The 18,118-nt window shown below is 48.4% G+C and overlaps 1 protein-coding gene across 1 annotated transcript; it reads right to left on the bottom strand.

The window, feature by feature from the left end:
- Positions 1–1,843: 1,843 nt before the first annotated feature.
- Positions 1,844–15,837, bottom strand: IRF4 (interferon regulatory factor 4). The gene is made up of 8 exons (XM_052780257.1): positions 15,570–15,837; positions 14,877–15,063; positions 13,978–14,066; positions 13,269–13,410; positions 11,363–11,470; positions 9,719–10,072; positions 5,763–5,875; positions 1,844–3,696 (listed from the first exon to the last, which is right to left on the bottom strand). The coding sequence occupies exons 1-8, from the start codon at positions 15,771–15,773 to the stop codon at positions 3,553–3,555; spliced, it is 1,341 nt and encodes a 446-aa protein (XP_052636217.1). The 5' UTR covers positions 15,774–15,837; the 3' UTR covers positions 1,844–3,552.
- Positions 15,838–18,118: the final 2,281 nt, after the last annotated feature.

Raw genomic sequence — 18,118 nt, 5'->3', positions numbered from 1 at the left:
CTGTCCGAGTTCAGCTAAACGTGACATATAGTTCTGCCTGGGAAAGGAGATACTATGATTGTTTCAAACTACTTGGCTTGGTTTTTTTCGGTAAGTAAGTAAGTACTCTTTCTCTCTCTCCCCCCTCTGCCTTTCTACAAGTATACACAGACAATGATCTGAGAACGTGCAAGAGCAAATGCTTTACTTTTTCCTGAAAGCTCTCTGCTGAAGGTGGTGTTTCCCCACCTCCACGCTGCTGACAAATGCTGATGTAAACAGCATGTATATGCCCGTCTAAAAGGCCACAGGGGTTTTCACGTGAATCCTGTGTTTTTTCCACAAACCCTATTACACTGTATTTTAGCTTAAAATATATCTCCTCACTTCTGGTTAACCTACAATCTCTTTAAGACTAAGACAGTTTACAGCAGTAGGCAAAACCACTTAGCAGAGCCAAATTTTGAATATAGGTACTTCAGCTGCAGAGCTCTGGCACAAAACCCTTTCAAGAAACAATTGTAAGTGCGGCTGTATTAAAATCAGAGAAACCAATACTGACACAAATTGGACGCTGAAATTGTTTGAAAACACACCAGCTATGCCTTTGGTGTTGATGGGAGTAAAACATGTCATTTATAACGCCACCGAAATCATAACAGGAAGGAAGTAGACCTCAGAAACTATAAACAGACGTTAACAGAAGTAGGAAGTACTTCAAATGCTTTCACGTAGTGACTGTAGAAAAGATACTAAAAGGAGAAAATGTTTTCAGGGTTTTTTCTTGTTTGCTTTTTTTTTTTCCACTTTACGTATCCATTAGTTATTTTGAACAGTAAGAGATGGTCACAGAAGTCAAACGCAGCTTTAAAGTCATCATATGCAAAATAATTTATGGTTCAAATCAACAGCTTGATTTTCCTTCCACTCTTCCCCCTGCCCCATCCTTCCAAGAAAAATATCTCAACGTCTTTGCTTGGTTAAAATAAGTCTTTCACCTGCATCTCTCTGCATTCAAACTAAGCAAGTTGTGTTTGGCCAGAAAGTAGATTGTGCACTTCTCCCTCCCTCTTCACAGCCGCCAGCTTTAAATCATGCTCTGTCAAGGAAAATAATTAAAAGCTTATTCCAAAGCTAAAAATAATGCACCTCGATAGTCAACAGGAGCCTCCACATAAAGAGAGAATGCCCGCCCCCATCTTCAGACACTTCACAAATCTCCTACCTACTTTTCAGGCCTTGCTCTGTCTGCAAGCTACGCACCCAAGGACCCTTCTCAGGACCCCAATTTCCAGTAAATAGGGTCTGCCTGGTGAAATTCACTCCTATTCTTCACTTCACTATTTTAGTTCACTTGTCATCCTCCTTTTCACCCTTTCCCAGCTTTTCCCACTTGAAAGCACTCTGGAAACAAGTAGTAACCACCAGCGACCAGTAACCACCAGCTCCAGCTCCAGCCGCCAGCCGGACAAGCAGCGGTTCAGAGTCCCCAAGCGCTGTGCTGGGCAGGGGGGGCACCAGCCCGGCCCCCAGCCCCGGAGGCCATGGAGGGGCAGGGGCAGAGCCCTCAGGTGCGTGGCAGCACCAGATCCCCAGCTGCAGGGCTCTGCCGCATTGTCCGTGGTCCGGGAAACCAACAGCCAAAGGGCAACCTCCCTTTTCTCCCTTTTTCTACTAACTGTAGCTAATAGTGCAGACATTTTCGTAAGAAAAAAATCCTTACCTTTTGACCTTTCCCTGCACTTTTGGCTTAGAACACAGTTCCCCATAGACTTAGCCAGCAGTGCTGCCCAGGTTCACAGCACAGAACCGCGCATGTTAGATTCACCCCGCTACTGAAAACAACACATACGAATCGAGTTGGTAGGGAATAAGGACTTTATTCTAAGATGTGAGCTGAAGCAATGAGCATAAGAAGCAACGACCACTAGGAAAAAGTGAAAAACACATCAAATATTTGTATTGTACCAGTTCAGTTTGAACACAAAAGTCCCTTTCAGTAAAATGTATGCACAGGCCAAAAGCATATGCAGAAGCTCTGACGGTCACCTAGAGCAGTGCTTTTAATGTCCAAGAAAGAGGTCTCCCCTATGAAAATATTTGTCAGGAAAAACACTTAAAGTAACAAAGAACACAAAAGTAAAAATGATCTGTTAATTCCGCTTGGCACTGTGGAGGAGGGGGATAATATATCCCAAAAGAGTATGCATCTTTAAGATGTATAAATTCAAAGTCCCTAGAACACAAGTCTGCTGCCAGACCAAGTACCAGTTTTTCTTCCTCATTTAGAAAGTCAAGTGAAGTATGTCTGTTAAGCATAGGGCGATCATGTTTTGGAGTTAAAGCTACTCAGATCACACAGTCTGCTTGCCAGCAAGGAAATTTCACTGACATGCATACCCAACAGACCTCTTCTCTTTGTCTTTATAATGGCACCCTATCATTAAAAGCTGCAAATTGCATCAAATTGTACTCCTGTAAAATTTTTGAAAACAAACATTAAAACAAGTATTTCCTTGACTGTCTTAATATGGGAGGCCAAATGCTGCTCTCCTTGAACTCTCCCTTCACATTCATTTCAGTACCACTGGAAGGAAGCTGCGAGTGCACATGAAGAGCAGAGCTGGCTCTCTATAAGTCAGAGGTGGTGGTTATTTTAACCTGGCTTATGCATATGACATCAAAAAAAGGGCTACCAGGACCATTTCTGTGCTATTTTCAAGGTCTGACAACTCAACTCTAATGCATACATATATATATATATATATAATGCATAGTAGCTTTCAATTATAAGAAAAATGTAATTTATTTTTAAACCTGCTCTTCGGGACTCTAGAATTCTAGTGGTTAATCCACTCAATCCACAGGTAACATGAGCTGAATGGTCACTTTTCTTAACACAGTACCATAAATGCATCACCTTAGAAACTGCTATTATGGGGGCTAATCCAGTAACAACAGTGGCAGCAACAAAATTCATTGTCAGGACAAATGTCAGTCAGGCATTAAAAAAATATGTCTCTGAAGAATTGCATTGTTTTTAAAAAATACACTGAAATATTCTATAGAAGAATATAGGCATCACACTTACGAATCTAAATTTATAACCACTTACATGTATTAGCTATTCTCAATAAACCATCTACGTTTGCTACCCACCTATAGTAGCTACAGTTTCAAATTGGGAACACCGCAAATTTATGTACTTTCCCTGAGATCAGTAATCCAAAATAAATAGCCCTGCAAATGTAACAGTGTAAACTCTGGATTTAAGTCTTCGGTAAGAATCAGTCCTCAAAACCCAAGGAGAACATTAAGCAAACGTAAACATAGCAATATTTTCGTCAGTTTTGAGTTATTCCCAGCAACAGTGGAACCTATGTGAGATGTACCATCCAAATATTGAAGACCCGTCATTTGTATCATACAATATGGTTGTCCTAGTTCACTTTCCTATCATTGAACCCTTGAACACATCCAGCTGTGATGTGGATCTCCAAATTGCGACCCAGATCTGCTCCTCCACTCTGCATAATCTTTACAGTGCCTTTAAAAACACTCTTTCTGAGGATCTTATTCTTGAATAGAGGAATGGCGAATAGATCTGTGATAATCCTCTGGACTAGTCATAAGTTCTGGTAAATCATAGCCTCTCAGAAGATGTCCACTGTTTTGTTGAGCAAAGTAATACAGCTGCCTGGCAAACATTGGTTCAACCTTAAGAACAGACAAAATGTTAATCAGACATGTGACAAAATTTCATGCTCCTCACCTTAGTTATTTATGCTGGTTTTAAGTTAAAAACGAGGCAGGACAAAACAGTTCTGCTTACCAGAATGGGAAAACGATTTCAGTGGTCTCACTAATCTCTGTTTTAAGCCAGGCTTTGCCTGTTCTGCTGCCAAGTGCCTTGCTAACTGCACACACTCCTTACCTCCACGGCCTTCGTTTAGAAGGCGCATACCAGTGACACAAATGATGTATTAGCAATTGCAGCCCCTTAGCCAGCCCCTGGGCATGAGCAGTGCCTCCAGGCCAGACATGTCCATGGCCACTCGACATGTTCGAATGCACACGCAAAGCGCTGAAAGTCTCATCTGCATTGTAAAGTACTTTGAGGACTTAACTTGAAATGCTGGAGCGCTCAGATAGACTGAGATACATTGCCAAACGACTGTGTTTGTTTGAAATCAGACTTCAGTCTAACACCAAGGTTACTCTTATTTCTGTTCATTCAAGCTCTGATGAAGAATCTGTTCAACCACCAAGAGGGATTTGTACGATTTAATGCTGCCTTCACTTCTGTCTCTTCAGAAACCACCGTTCCCCCTCAGGGCTTTGGGCTCTGACTGCAAACATTTAAGTTGCACACTGAGAACACCTGAAGCTCTCCTAACTCTCAGGGGACGGACAGGTTGGACAACTCTACAACCCTCTCCTGCTGGTCAGCCAGCCCCTCCACGTTAAGACACGGGCACCATTTTGGAGGAAAAAACACGCTGTCTGGGGGTCCCACCTCTGGAAAGGGAGAGAGCCAGAAGGGATCGCTGCCTTGGAGCAGCCCCACCGTTCCCCCTTCCCTTCTGCCCATCGGCGTTCAGAGGCAGCTGAGCACCTCCTATCCCACCGTGGGGGAGACGGGAAGGCAGCAGGGCAGGTGAGCCAGGCAGCTCCCGGGGCATAGCTGTTTGGTGGGATGGTAGAGCCCCACCAGTCCATGAGCTGGGACAGGTTGAGCAGGTGGAGGATCAACTGGTAAGGGGGAAGCAAAGCTCTGGAAAGAGCAGGAGGTACAGGCTCACAGAGAAGCTGCCAGGACAGGAGATGGAGAAGGGGGCTGGAGAGGGGATGCTACGAAGGAGGGATGGAGAGCTGGAAAGCCAAAACGGGGATGGAAAAGAGTTTAACAAGAGATGGGCATGGAGAGCTACCTCTAACCATCCCATAGCTTGGAATGGATTTGTAAGCTTCCCACCTTCCACCCCAGAGATTTGCTGAGCAGCAGCGTACCAGTTCAAAAGCTACGCAGCTAAGGGGAGGCCAAGGCTTATGACAGAAGTCTGACTTGGGACCCGTGCTGCTACCAAAGGGGCTTTCGAAAAATTAAAAGAGACACCAGTTTTCTTCCCAAGTATGCGATAAGCTAAACCCTACCGCTAACGTGTGCATTATCACCTCTCTTGTGGTTTTATGGGCCAATACAGCCAATTTAGAAAGTACCTGGTCTCAGTCTCCGTCATCACCCTCTCTCGGATAGCATCCCGAAACACTAGCTTTGAGTGTGTGCGAACTGTGGTCAGTCAGCTCAAAAGCTTGCCAGCTACCTTAACCCCGAAGCTGCACAGGCAGCCCCTGCATCCCGTTAAGGGCTGAGGTCCCTGAGATGCAGGCTGGGATTCTGGAGCATCTTCAGGTGCAACGGTTGTGAAAGCACCGCATCCTGCACCAGCCTCATAGCCCAAGGAGCTGTGCAACTGGGCTGGCGATAACAACACAGCCCAGCTCTTCCAGGGTACCTTCCAGCTTTAGGTTTTGAAGGGATTTGCAAGTGATCACGGATGACGCTTACACTCTACAGAGAGGGAAATCAGGTGCTCTGCCCTACCGAGGGCTACCAGTCAGTCCTTGGCAGATCTGGGGATTCATCCCTGGTCTGGATGGTGGTGCGTTTTCAAGAATTTGTTACCTCCCTCACAACCTACACAAGGTAGAAAAGCCTGACTGGCAGCTTCATATCCTCCAAGGAATATGTTTCTTTTAGGTAAGGCAGAAGTCCTACTTACATGGGCTGTAATTAGCTTCCTCTGCCTCTGCGGATCTGGAAATTCCTCCCCAAAGCACAGAGCAACCTGGTATCTTGGCAGTGGACGTCCATGGTGAGCAAAGGCTTGCAGCTCTGGGAAGAGAGAAAGGGCTGTGTTGTAGGTTAACCCTGGCAGGCAGGTAAGCACCACACAGCTGCTTGCTCGCTCCCGCCACTGGGATGGGGGAGAAAATTGGAAGGGCAAAAGTGAGAAAACTTGTGGGTTGAGATAAAGACAGTTTAATAGGTAAAAGAAAAAAAAGACAAAACAAAACAAAGAAAAAACGAGTGATGCAAAAAGCAATCGCTCACCACCAACCGACTGATGCAACAGCAACCTCTGGCAAACTCCCACCCCAGTTTTACTGCTGCCCACGAGGTCATATGGTAGGGAATATCCCTTTGGTCAACTTGGGTCAGCTGTCCTGGCTCTGCCCCCTCCCAGCCTCTTGTCCAGCCCAGCCTACTTGCTGTGGGGGCAGAGTGAGAAATGGAGAAAGCCTTGATGCTGTGCAAGCATTGTTCAGCATTAGCTAAAACATCCCTATGTTATCAGTGCTATTTTGATCACAAATCCAAACCATAGCACCACATGGGCTGCTATGAAGAAAATTACCTCTATCCCAGCCAAAACCAGTATAGGCCAGTAAGAAAGACTTTGCGGACGGCTGAGCTCCAAATGGAGGACCCTGGAGCACAGTGGGAGAAGATGAAGTAACTCCAGGGGAGGATGAGAGAGGTCAGGAAAAAAAACATGAGGTAAGGAGAAGACACTGAGTTTGGAGACTTTCCCACAGATCAGGGGGAGCTAGTTTTAACACTGCAATTCTTCTATTATTTGCCTTGCCTCACAAGTCATTTCTTATGCACAAATGGGATGTCTTCCAATTAGTATTTTTACTGGGCCTTGACAGCAGAACCTCCTGGAGCAGACACCGGCGGTAGCTGGGACACACTCAAGCGGATGCCCAACAGCAGCACTGAAAGTAATGGCTTAGTAGAGCCCGAGACTCAAAGTACTGCCAGGAATGAAATTCAGCCTCAGCTAGACACAGTCATGGAGCCACTGTCACCACTGTGCCTAGTGGGGGACAGGGAGGCATGGAAAGGTGAAGTACTTAAGCCATGCATCGAACCAGCAAAAGAGCCTGTGTCTTCTGTGCTCCTTTACTCCCTTCACTAACCCACACCCTTGCACAAAGGGAAAAGGTCAAACGATGTTATTACTCCAATAGTCAAAGTGGCCCCTAAGAAAGATAGCTGGGGAGGCCTTCATAAGAGACTTCCACTTGAACCAAAATCATTATGTTATGTTTTAGGCACTGTATTTCCTTCCAGGAAAAAAAAAAAAAAAAAAAAGAAAATTGCTTCTAAGATCCTCATTAATGTCTGCATTATGTGAAGTGTTTCTACATAGTTGATTGGTAAAGATTTCACTTTAATTTATAACCTTGTTCATGCTTTCTGGAAAAAGTTGAAATTAATATTAAAACCAATGTCTTATAATTAAGCACCCCCTGCTATACAGGGAAAGGAGAGTCTTCAAATGTGGCATGACAAATGCACCTTTTCCCAGAATACACCCCTGCCACTTCTACTCTAACTGCAAGCTTTTCAGACCAAGGTGTGAATGCAGTGGTTACCACAACAGTGTCGCAACCCTGGCTTGGGACTACTGGTCTTACTGGGAGGGTCAGTTATAAAACTATAGGCAGCTCACTTAAAACACAGAGTAAATCATAGTTCTCCCCAGGGTCTCCCTCAAAACCCTGTTTTCCTTTTTTTTTTTTTTTTTTCCTTTCCCCCCTGTTTTATTTGGCCTCAGCAATTCTCCAAATCCTGAAAACCTGTGGGAGTGCTACACAGCAGCCCATGGCATGGACCTGGAGAAGAAAGCACTTTCCTTCCCACCAGCAGGATAATCGGGACTTGAGGTCAGCCTCGTGCTTCTCCAAAACCCTCCACTTGCTCCATTTCCCTTTCCAGGCCCAAGCACCTCCTGCAACACCGCAGGGCTCCCCATGCGCTTCCCCAAAACCTTCCCCATCTCCCGCTACTCTGGCTCCAGCCGCCCTTCCTTCTGCCAGGCCAACCCTCCTCTGGCTGCTGCCCTCACACTCCCAAATTCTCTGCCTCTATCCTCCTACTCTCCACCCAGCCCAATTTACTGCATTTATTACGCAGTACGCCTGAGCGACCATCCACCTGTTTTCTGATTTATTGCCATTTTGGCCTTCCCAACAGTATAGGCTGCTCAACACAGGCCTCGATGCTCCAGCACAGTTTGCATTGCAGGGTCCAGCTCCTCAACGGGGTCCTAACAGCTGTGGTCCACAGCAGTTCTGCATCTGCCCTTTCCTCTGCTGTTCAAGATTTCCTCTCCTGGTAGAGATCTCCTGCCTCCCTTCCCAAGGAAGGCCCAGTTTCCTAAGAGGGGAATCCCCAAGCTTGCCCACAGTCTGGGACCTCAGTACATTCAATTAACATGGAGATGTGATACGCCTATGGCAAGCCCCTTACAAACCTAGCTGAGCATCAACACATGCAAAAACTCACTCTGCACACACCACAGGCTATGACTTCAACCACATGCTTGGGTTTGCACAGGCATTGGTGCATAAGTAATTTAGGTGGAGGAAAAAATAACTATTGCTTGAGCTTATCTTTGGGGTTAGGTGTCTAAAAAGAGATGTCCTGTCAACCGTTTGGAAGAACCCAGACTACATCTAAAAAAACACCTGAGAAAAGGGAAAGGGATTTCCAAAACCATCATCAGAGGCAAAATTATACATCTTTAAATTAGCATGTGATTGAAGCCCAAGCTAATACCCTGACCTCAAATTCCCCTTTTTAACTGTCAATTCTCATATCCATATGAGATTTCTCTCTCTAAATTCATTTCTTGCTTGACCATTTTGCTGGGATGGTGCATCAAGCCTGGAATATAAAGTATGCTAAAGCTGTTGGTTTGGGTTTGGTGGGGCTTTTTAATTTTGGAAGGCGTTATTCTCCTGAGAGAGTCATGCCAGTGCTGATGCCCTGTTCTAATAGGAAAACACACCAAACCATAGGCACTCAGTTCACCTATAGCGATGCCACACATCTCAAAGAAGGGCCAATGTGTATTCCTGCTGCTCAGGCTGTCCTCCGGGACAATGACTGGCTCCCCCCAGTTTCGTTTCTCTGGGTGGACAGCTTTCCTCCCTCTAACTGCTCAGAAGTGCTGGGAAGCGGGGTTGAGGCTCTGCCCCTGCCCTCCATGGGCTGGAAGGAGAAGGCGCCATCCTGAAGCGTGCCCTTGTCCCCTCTGTACTGCCCTGTGCAAACCGAGACCTTCCCACGGAGCTCTGGAGAGGCAACGTACCTCCTTGCTTAGAGCATTAGGCAATCCTGAAACTCCAAACCTTGTGAAATCCTTTTCACCCCCAAGATATCTTTTAAACACTGGCACAGACTGAAAAGAAGGCTTTCTGCTGAAATTCATGCTGGTATTTGTATATTCTGAGCAAGATCTCGGGCTCGCTCTGGGTCAAGCTGAAAGCAGTGCCAGTGCAGACCACAGACCAACCCAGGACTCACGCTAGCAGATCCCAGATCACGAATCCACTTTCCTCTGTCACTCAGTTTGTGGAAAGACTATTTTTTTAGGTTCCTCCTTACACTTCTTAAAGAGATGTGGGGTTTTGGGTGTCACCAGGTGAGCATCAGTTCCCTCCTCCTGGTTTGTGCAGGGGCATTGAACGTGCACAGAGAACGGAATTTGACAGGATTATTCAGGAGTCAACTACCCCTTGACTGCACTTGCCCAGAAGAATTGAGAGGTAATTCTTACTGTAATTCATAAGGTAACACGAAAAGAGGACTCCCATAAAGGCGATGTGGAGAGCGACCGGGTGACATCTCCAGAAATGGTATCAAAGCCATAGCGGTAATTACCTGCTAAAAACTGCTGAGTATCAAAGAGCTTGCATGTTTGGTCCCGCTCCAGCTTGTTGGGTCGGTCACTGCAGAGCGCCAGAGGCCCATCCCAGTAGATCCTGCTTTGGCAAAGTCTCTTAGCGTAGAGGCCATCAGGTGCCATCCACAGTATTACTCCTCGTTCCAGGTGGTTCAGTAATTTTTCTATGTTCTTCCTCTGGCCGTTATCCTCTGGATAAGGGAAGATAACTTGCTCCAGGCTGCTGACCTCATAACTTTGGCCATGGGATATCCTACAACCTTCAGGACTAGAAGTTGTCACCTCCTTTACCAGTATTTCACGGTAATATAAGCAGATGTGGAGTCGACAATCTACAAGGAGAAAAAAAAAAAAAGAATCATTGTGATACATTAGTGTGAATGTTTTATGTTTCAAAGCTGTACTAAGACCAAGAGACAAGTTTGCATGAGATTTCTGAGCCTGGTGGTCACCAACACCCAGAAGACAGGCTCACATTAGCAAAAATCACATAAAGAATATAAATACTAAAACTTTTGGGGCACAGTAGCATTAATGATCTCTCAATTTATTATAAGGGCTATTGATGTGGGAATTTGGTAGGAACTAACATCCCGCAAACTTCACATTTCCGTTTAAAAGGAAACGTCTGCACACTAAAAGTTCATCACATTTTCCAAGTTCATGACACAATTAAACCCACCAACTCAGTACACTTCCTCAGATTTAACCAGGAAGTAGCTGTGTTTCTCCCCAGATTTTGCATAAAAGAGGCTTCTGCACAGGCGACCTGCAAACTTGCACTCAGCTGCCTGAAGAGAAGTGACTCCTGGCTCCAGCTCCAACAGGGCTGTACCTGAAATCCCCAGCCTTACTTCCAAATGGCCATTCGGTCAACTTGGCTGACCCCTAAGAACTCACACAGCACTGAATATCTATATCTATATAAAAAAAAAATATGTGTGTGTGTATAATACATGTTTATATACGCATACACATATATACACACATACAGACCCTGATTCAGGAGAGCAATCCCGCTTGGGAAACCTGTCGAGCGTCATGTTATAGGTTTATCCATTATTTCTGTGAAAAGCACATTCCCACACCTTCTCCCAGTTACTCAGAAAGTCGCCCAGCATCCGGATGTCTGCAAACCTGGCTGAAATAACTTCCCTTTTCTTTCCTGAATGCCTTTTTTTTCACCACGAATAACGAAGCAGAGCAAAGCCAGATGGCACCAGCAGGAGCACAGCAAGGTACCCAGGTAACACCAGTTTTGGGGGGGGCTCCTCCCAAATGAAGAACTGAGCTAAAAGTCACTGACCCCCAAAATTTCCAAACTCCCCTGGGAAGGCCTGATTTGGTGGCTCACTGAAGCAACCCAGCACTAACACCGTGAGCCAGCAAAGCACTTCCATTAACTTTAACCACCTCCATCCCTTGGAGCTGGGGCTGCAAGTGCTCAAGTATCCTGGAAGAGAGAGGCTTAAGCCAATACACCGAATTCATTCATTAAAAAGGTTTCTTTTTTCTTCCTTCTTTCCCCTTTCCATCAGAAAGGAGAGAGAGTGCCGGGGCAAGTCAGAAGCGGGAGTCTCTTGTCAAGCTCCCCAGAGAGGCCGGGGGGTTACGGACCTTACCTGACAGGGCGAGGGCTTCACCAGACCTTATGCTTGGCTCAATCGGGATGCCAGGAGTCTGGGACTCAGGAGGGGCACAAGCATAAAAGGTTCCTGTCACCTGACAACCTGTTTTCACAAACAAAAGTCAGTGACAGCTGCCTAAATCCTACAATAAAAGCTCGGGTAGAGATCACAGCGATGCAAAAGCGAGTTTTTCTGGGGCCCACTAGGAACTCTCTCTCTTCCCCCCTTCTTCTTAAAAAGGTCCTATTTCCCAATTTTTCCAGATATGCCAACTCTATCAATCTCTCCAGTTGTTATTTGGACTGTATTTTTATTTGGGACTGTATTTATATTTTAAGGGAGCATTAAATACTCCCTTAGCATTTCAGTATTCCCCCTAGTCCTTTTTCCTTACCTAACATGTTTTTCTATTACAGAAATAATTTGCATTTTTAACTAGCCCACAGTGCTCTTGAAAGTTGCCTGCATAAAACAATCCATTTTGTATAAGAAATTTTACTAAAGATGGGTATAACAATACAGCTGGAATTAACACTGTTTAAAAAGTAGGTAAAGAAAATTGTGCAGCAGGAGATTATTAGGGTTTTATTACCAGGACTACTATTAGACTGTTCCAAGAGATGCCTTTTAGTAAGTGGATTATAACACAGGCAATCGATGTTTTCCTCTGTCTCTTAATGTCAGTAAAAGTCTTTGGAGGATGATGCAAGTGACTTGCAGACAAGTGCACACTACCGTTCCCAATGGCAGAACCCACCACAATCAGAAGCTGGAGCAATGTGGATAAAAAACACCTACATCTCTTGACACGTTTTAGAGCCCAATGAGAAAGCCAATACCAGCCACTAACAACTGCCTCCAAATTCAGCAAAGTGTCCAAATGTGTGTTTAACTGCTGCAGAGGATGTACTTCAGGGCAGAGTTCATTCAGCTTGCTACCTCAATTTTTTATTAGCAAATAGCTCAACTAAAAGCAAAGGATTCTGCCTAATAATTCCAATATACTGCCAGCAGAAGTTGCAGTGCACTGAGAATTTACTTTTTAGCAGATTTTAGATTTCTCTGCACCAAAACCTCTAGAGAGCTGTCCTCTGAAAATGTAGTATCTGCTCTAAGAAGTCCTTCCTCACTTCCCATCCTTTCCTGCCCTTCTGAGCCAGCTGCTTCTCCTCACAAAGCAAACGCCTATGGCCTCAGGTGAGTTATCCTGCAAGGGTCTACAGCATACGGTTCCCTTTCTCTTATGTTTTATCCCCTGCAGGCTTCAGCGTTGCCAAGTTTCACAACTCAGGCTTTTTCCTAAGGACGCAGAGCTTGGAAAGCCATGATTATGTTAGGCTCTAGTACTGTGAGATCTTCGGGGAAGGGAACATCCTTTTATTCTGTTTCTGCTCTACCAGCCCCAAGAGAGACTCAATCCATGACAAGTTGTCCCATTGCTGCAGCAGTAAAATAAAGTAATAATTTCAGCTTTCCTCTTGGGAGAATAATGCCATTCTAATCCACAAGGCTGGAGGGAAAACCTCACTGATGTGTGCCTCAGAAGGTCCAAAATCAGAAAGCGAAGCTAAAGGACACATGTTCCTATTTGGGGTTTTTGGGGGGGGTGGTTGCCTTCTTACGGCTCAGGGCTTTTGAGACACCTGAGAACTTTTGGGGGCTGACTTGTATCAGCTCAGAGGACTGCATAGCCCACACACCACGTGTACGGTGGCAGCGAAAGCAAGAGCCAGGACAAAGGCTCTTGCCATGGACCCTGTGACTCTCTTTGAAGGGAGCCCAGCACTCCTCTCCGGCTACTTCTGCTAATTCCAATCAAAGCCACGAATAAGGAACCTGAAATCTGCGGTCCTCCTAGGTGACCAACCTCAGCAAGCAACCCTAAACGGGAGCGTCTTACCATTTTCACAGCCAGGCCCTTGCCAGTGATGACTGCGAGCTGCAAAAGGGACGCTGGCACACTGGTAGGGGATGTCGGGATGCGGCTGCTCCGGGGCAAACTCCCTCCAGTTCCGTTCGTGGGGCACCATGTAGTTCGGTACCTATTCAATTTAACGAGATTTTTTTTTTTACTTGGCAGCTGTCAAAAACTAATGCTATGCATTGCATCAGCTTTCACATCTCAGCTCCTTGATTTTCTCTGCCAAAGCCCGTGGAGGTCTAAGCACTGCCCAGGCTACAGGAATGGCACTTCGCCACCACCACCAATGAGGCTTTCAAATGAACTTCTCACCACTGGTGTCAATAATAAGCAGGGTAGAATAACAAAAGGCAGTCAAAGCATTGCTGGTAAATGTTTACTTGGAAGAGCAAGGCTTCACTGGGCGCTTACATTCTGGCATTAACAGAATGGCAGTGTGCTAATATCTACCGTCCAACAGAAAAGAGCTATTGCTCAGGGATAAACAACACCAAGGGAAATCAGCTGCCCTGTGGCCTCATATGACATTAGAAAAGTTGCTTCTTGATTTCTCCGTTCTCATAATAAAGTTTCCTTCCAGAGAGAACTAGAGAGCCATGCCAGCAAAGACAAACATAGCACATAGCACAGAAATTATGCTGCTGCTCAATGTACAAGCACCAAGTGAAATGCATAATTAATGTCACACCTGAGATGGTAGTGAAGTGTAAGGAGAAGTTATTGGAAAGGGATGGTTCATCATTAACGGTTGGTCCTCCATGCTGATCTGTTTTGCACCTACGTTCACCAGAGGGATGAAAATAAATTATGTCAACCACATCTTAAGGAAATCTGAAATTGGCGCTTTGAAGACAAATCCATACGACCCGCCTTTGAACAAGCAGAGGACTAAAATGCCCTTCAGCACCCCTCTGGGACAGGATTCCTAGCCCTCCCTTGCAGGCAGCTCCACGAAGCAGCATGTCCCGCCAGGCTCTCCAGTGCCCCACAGGAAAGTGCTGCCCAGCCATTCCCAGTGTGCCACGATGCCCCCCCAGGCCGTGCCAAGCCTTCGCCTCCCGCAAGCCCTGCCTGGGACCAGGGGCTTCTTGGAGAGCAGGCACTGCCCCCAGCCTCTGCCCAGGAGGCTGCAGGCTGGGCATCCCTTGCTCCCAGCTCTTCCCCCCGCAGCAGTTACCTACTGTCTGGCTCAAAACACTTCTGCTCTTCCCTGTATTCAAAACCTAGATCCAGCAAGCAAATTTTTTTTTTTTTTTGCCTGTCCCTTGAGCCGCTTGCTTGGCTCTCGCTACACAGAACTGGCAGGGAGGCTCCAGCTAAAAGAGCAATTCCTCCAGCGATGTGCAGGGCGCCTGTCTGCATCTTCTGCAAGGGCTTCCTTTCAATGCTCCGACTCAAACGCCAGCAGTTCTCCTGCAGACGCAGCCTCTTAAGTCATCAGAACAAGCTGCACTTGAGCCTTGCCATTTTGGCTCCTCAAAACACTTTTAAAAAGTGCAGGGCCATTCCATAAAAGCACGCTTCAGTCATATGCTTACAATGAGACATATTCACACTCAGTTACATTGGGAATTTGAGATGCTTTACCTTTTTTAGCTCCTTCTGGTACTATTCTGTACACTTTATAGGGATCTGAGATGTCCAGCTGGCTTCTCTCCACCAGTTCTTCAAAGTCATTGCTCTTGTTCAAAGCACACCTTAATCTTGTCTTCCAGGTAGGGGGATCTGGTTTATCAATGCCCTCTCTGAACTTTCCTTTAAAAAGAGCCCAGGCCTGGAAACATTTCAGATAATCAAAAGAACAAGAAGGAAAAAAAAAAAAAAAAAAAGAAAAAAGAAAAAGAATCAACTACAAGGTACAAGTCCACAATTCTTGAAACAGCATATACGTGTGTGCTTATATGAGCATGAATTTACTCCCTGCAGACTTAGGCTGAGAAAAAAGCAGCATGGTAAGGTAGGAAAAACAGTTCAGCAGGCACAAGGGAAGGGAGAAAATGATCCAAGACAGCTGTGGAAATAGTCGTGCCGCAGTGCCACAAGCATTTAGCTCCACACGGAGAAGCGGGAAAGGGCGGGTGGTCTCATCCCGCAAACACAGGGGACACCAGGGCACAGCCAGGGCCACCAGGCAGGCAGCCGGCGGCAGCAGGCACCCAGCAGAGCCAGCCCGCAGGGGTGGGCGGCGAGGACGGGATGGCGAGGGGCCACCGCAGAGCCTCCAGGCATCCCTCCTGCCCCGGCTGTGTCCCACAGCCCCAAGCCCAGGCGGAGCCCTACCTTGAAGAGGGCGGCATCCTCCTCGCGGTTGTAGTCCTGCTTGCCGGCGTGCTTCCAGGGGATGCGGAAGATGCTCTTCTCGTCGTTCTCCCACACCAGCCCTGGGTACTTGCCACTGTCTATCTGGTCGATCAGCCACTGGCGGAGTTTCCCGTTGCCACAGCTCACCGAATTCATCCCGCACTCTCCCGGCTCCAAGTTCATGCCACTCGTGTCAGGGGTCGGGTGTGGGGGGCTTGGGGTGCCTCGCCTCTCCGCACACACCCAAGCACCGGCTCAATGGGGGGCTGTGGAGGAGGGGGAGAGGGGCGGGATGGGGGGAGAGGAAAACCCACAGGTCAGGCGCTGGCTGCAGTCCCCGTGTAGAGCCCTGCCAGCGGTCCCCAGTCCCTGGTACCACACGTATCATGGCGAACGGCAGCTACAGCGTGCAGGGGGGCCCTGGGGGGGGGCCGGGAAACACGGTACAGAGCCTCAGGAAACCGGGCACAGCCCCCCGCAGCCCTCTCGTGCTGCAGACTTTGACAGACTTCCCCCCTGTCCCGACACTGTTTTGCATGAACATACACGGGTAGTTGAAATTTTCATTGCAGCTGACTTAAGGCACAAACCCCTTGTCCTGCTCAGAGTTCAACTGGGTTTTTACCTTTTAATCAAAAAAGAAAAAATTGCCTAAAAATGTATTTGCATATGACAGTGCACATACGCAACATTAGACGCATGCACATGATTTGGAGGGCTTCACATGCAGTTATGATTTATACGGCATCTAACTGTAACATCAAAGTAGTTTTTACAAGCTCACTTAAGCAAGACACATTTGAACACATGATGTCCTATACATATCTACCCCTCCAACTGCTCCCGACAGGCATATATAGTAACATTCAAATCTATACGTTGCAAATACCTAAAAGTGGAAAGACAGCAACCCACAGAGCCTGGCATAAGGGCACCATCCCCAGGGACGTGGGAGCTAGCAGCCAGCCACACAGAGCCCCAGCTACACGCAGAGTTGTAGGCACGCACTGGGAGCAGTGCAGCTCTGCAGTGATGGGCACCCGCTGGAAAGGTCCTAACATGAGGACACAGACACCAGTGATGGGGACCTGGCGTCAGGTTTGTCCCCCCGATCTGAAAAAGTGCTTGAATGCCCAAAAGCTTAGTTTGGTGGGTTTTTCCTCCCTCCCATTCCATCTAATAAAAAAGTGATTCCTCACCCACTGTCCTTGCCTCTACACACAGGGAGACTTTCAGAGACCCTTGTCAGGCAGGTGCACACTACTGTGAGCAGACGGGCAGCTCCGCGCCCCTCCTCAGGCAGCAGCATCCCCCCAGACACCAAACCCGGTCCCCCAGCTTCTCCCCTGGGCACGATGTGCCGGGGGGGGCAGCCGGGGCCGCGGCTCCCCCCTCCCAAAAGTCCTTTCCCCTCTTAGACAGAGCATGAAGTGGACCCCCCCCACCCCCCTCCCGCGACCCTCCCCAGGGCAGAAGGAACCGGCAGGGCCGGAGACCGGCTTGCGCCTTCACCTCGGGAGCAGATAACGGGGTGGGTATTATTTTTTTGCTTTAAATTAGGGGGAAAAAGAATTTTTTTTTTTTTTTTAAAAAAGGCCCAGCGGCTCGCTCAGGTGCCGACAGCACCAGGCAAAGCGCAGACGGGGCAAAGCCGAGCTGCCCGCACCGCCCACCCCCCTCTCCATCCCCGGCCCGTCCGGTCCGGCGGCGGGGCCGCTCTGCCCGGGGCGGGCGGAGCGCTGCGGCGGCCCGCCGGGGGTCTGGGGAGAGGCGGGGGGGGGGGGGGATCCGCCGCCGGCCCTTACCTTTGTCGCGGCGCTGGGAGCGGGCAAGGGGCCGCCGGCTGCCGGGGCGGCTGCTGCGACGGGGCGTACCGCGACTGGGCCGGCGGCACCGGGAAGTTTCTTTATATGATGGAGGGCGTCGTGCCCGGGCGGGGGGGAGGCGGGCCCCGGCCCGGAGGTGGAGCCGGCGGAGGGGAGCGGGGACTTTGCGAGCTGGAAAACATCTGAGGCAGTGACATATGCCCATTGCTGGTAAACACACGCCGCGGGGCGGGGGGGGGCGCAGCCCGGCGCCCTCTCTGCGTCCGCGTTGGTTTGTTTTTTTTTTAAATCTATACAGACAGACGCATATACATAAATAGCATGGGGAAACTCCTACCTGCGATAGCCAGGCGGCTTTTACTGTAAAAGACCCAGCTAGCTACACCCACCAGAAACATTCTAGACGGCGCCGGCCGGGCCCCCGGGCGGCTCGGGGAGACGGCGGGGGCATCCGCCCACCCACCCTCGCACCCACGCCGCGCCCGGGGCCGCTACCCCTTGCCCGCACCCCCTGCGACCCGAGCCGGCTTGGCCCGGGATCGCGGGGGGGGGGGGGTGAGAAAGCCTCCCCGAGGCGAGGGGAGCCGAGCCGGCGGGCTCGGGGCTCGGGCTGGCCCCCGCTTGGCGGCCCGTGAGGTGTGAAATGGGGGACGAGGTTGGGGAGCAGCAGCGGCCGCGGGCCCCGCAGGCGGCGAGCCCCGA

The sequence above is a fragment of the Harpia harpyja genome, chromosome 1 (assembly GCF_026419915.1).
Source record: "Harpia harpyja isolate bHarHar1 chromosome 1, bHarHar1 primary haplotype, whole genome shotgun sequence".
NCBI lineage: Eukaryota > Metazoa > Chordata > Aves > Accipitriformes > Accipitridae > Harpia > Harpia harpyja.
The sequence above is the reverse complement of the archived record's forward strand: the minus strand, read 5'-3'. Positions and strand labels throughout refer to the sequence as shown.

What these genes read in the sequence shown, in the direction of transcription:
- IRF4 (XM_052780257.1), bottom strand. Translation starts at nt 15,773, where the DNA reads ATGAACTTGGAGCCGGGAGAGTGCGGGATGAATTCGGTGAGCTGTGGC. An exon ending in AGGGCCTGGCTGTGAAAATG is followed by an intron (nt 11,471 to 13,268) that starts GTAAGACGCTCC and finishes TTGTGAAAACAG; the next exon opens with GTTGTCAGGTGACAGGAACC. An exon ending in TACTCAGCAGTTTTTAGCAG is followed by an intron (nt 5,876 to 9,718) that starts GTAATTACCGCT and finishes CTCTCTTCCCAG; the next exon opens with AGCTGCAAGCCTTTGCTCAC.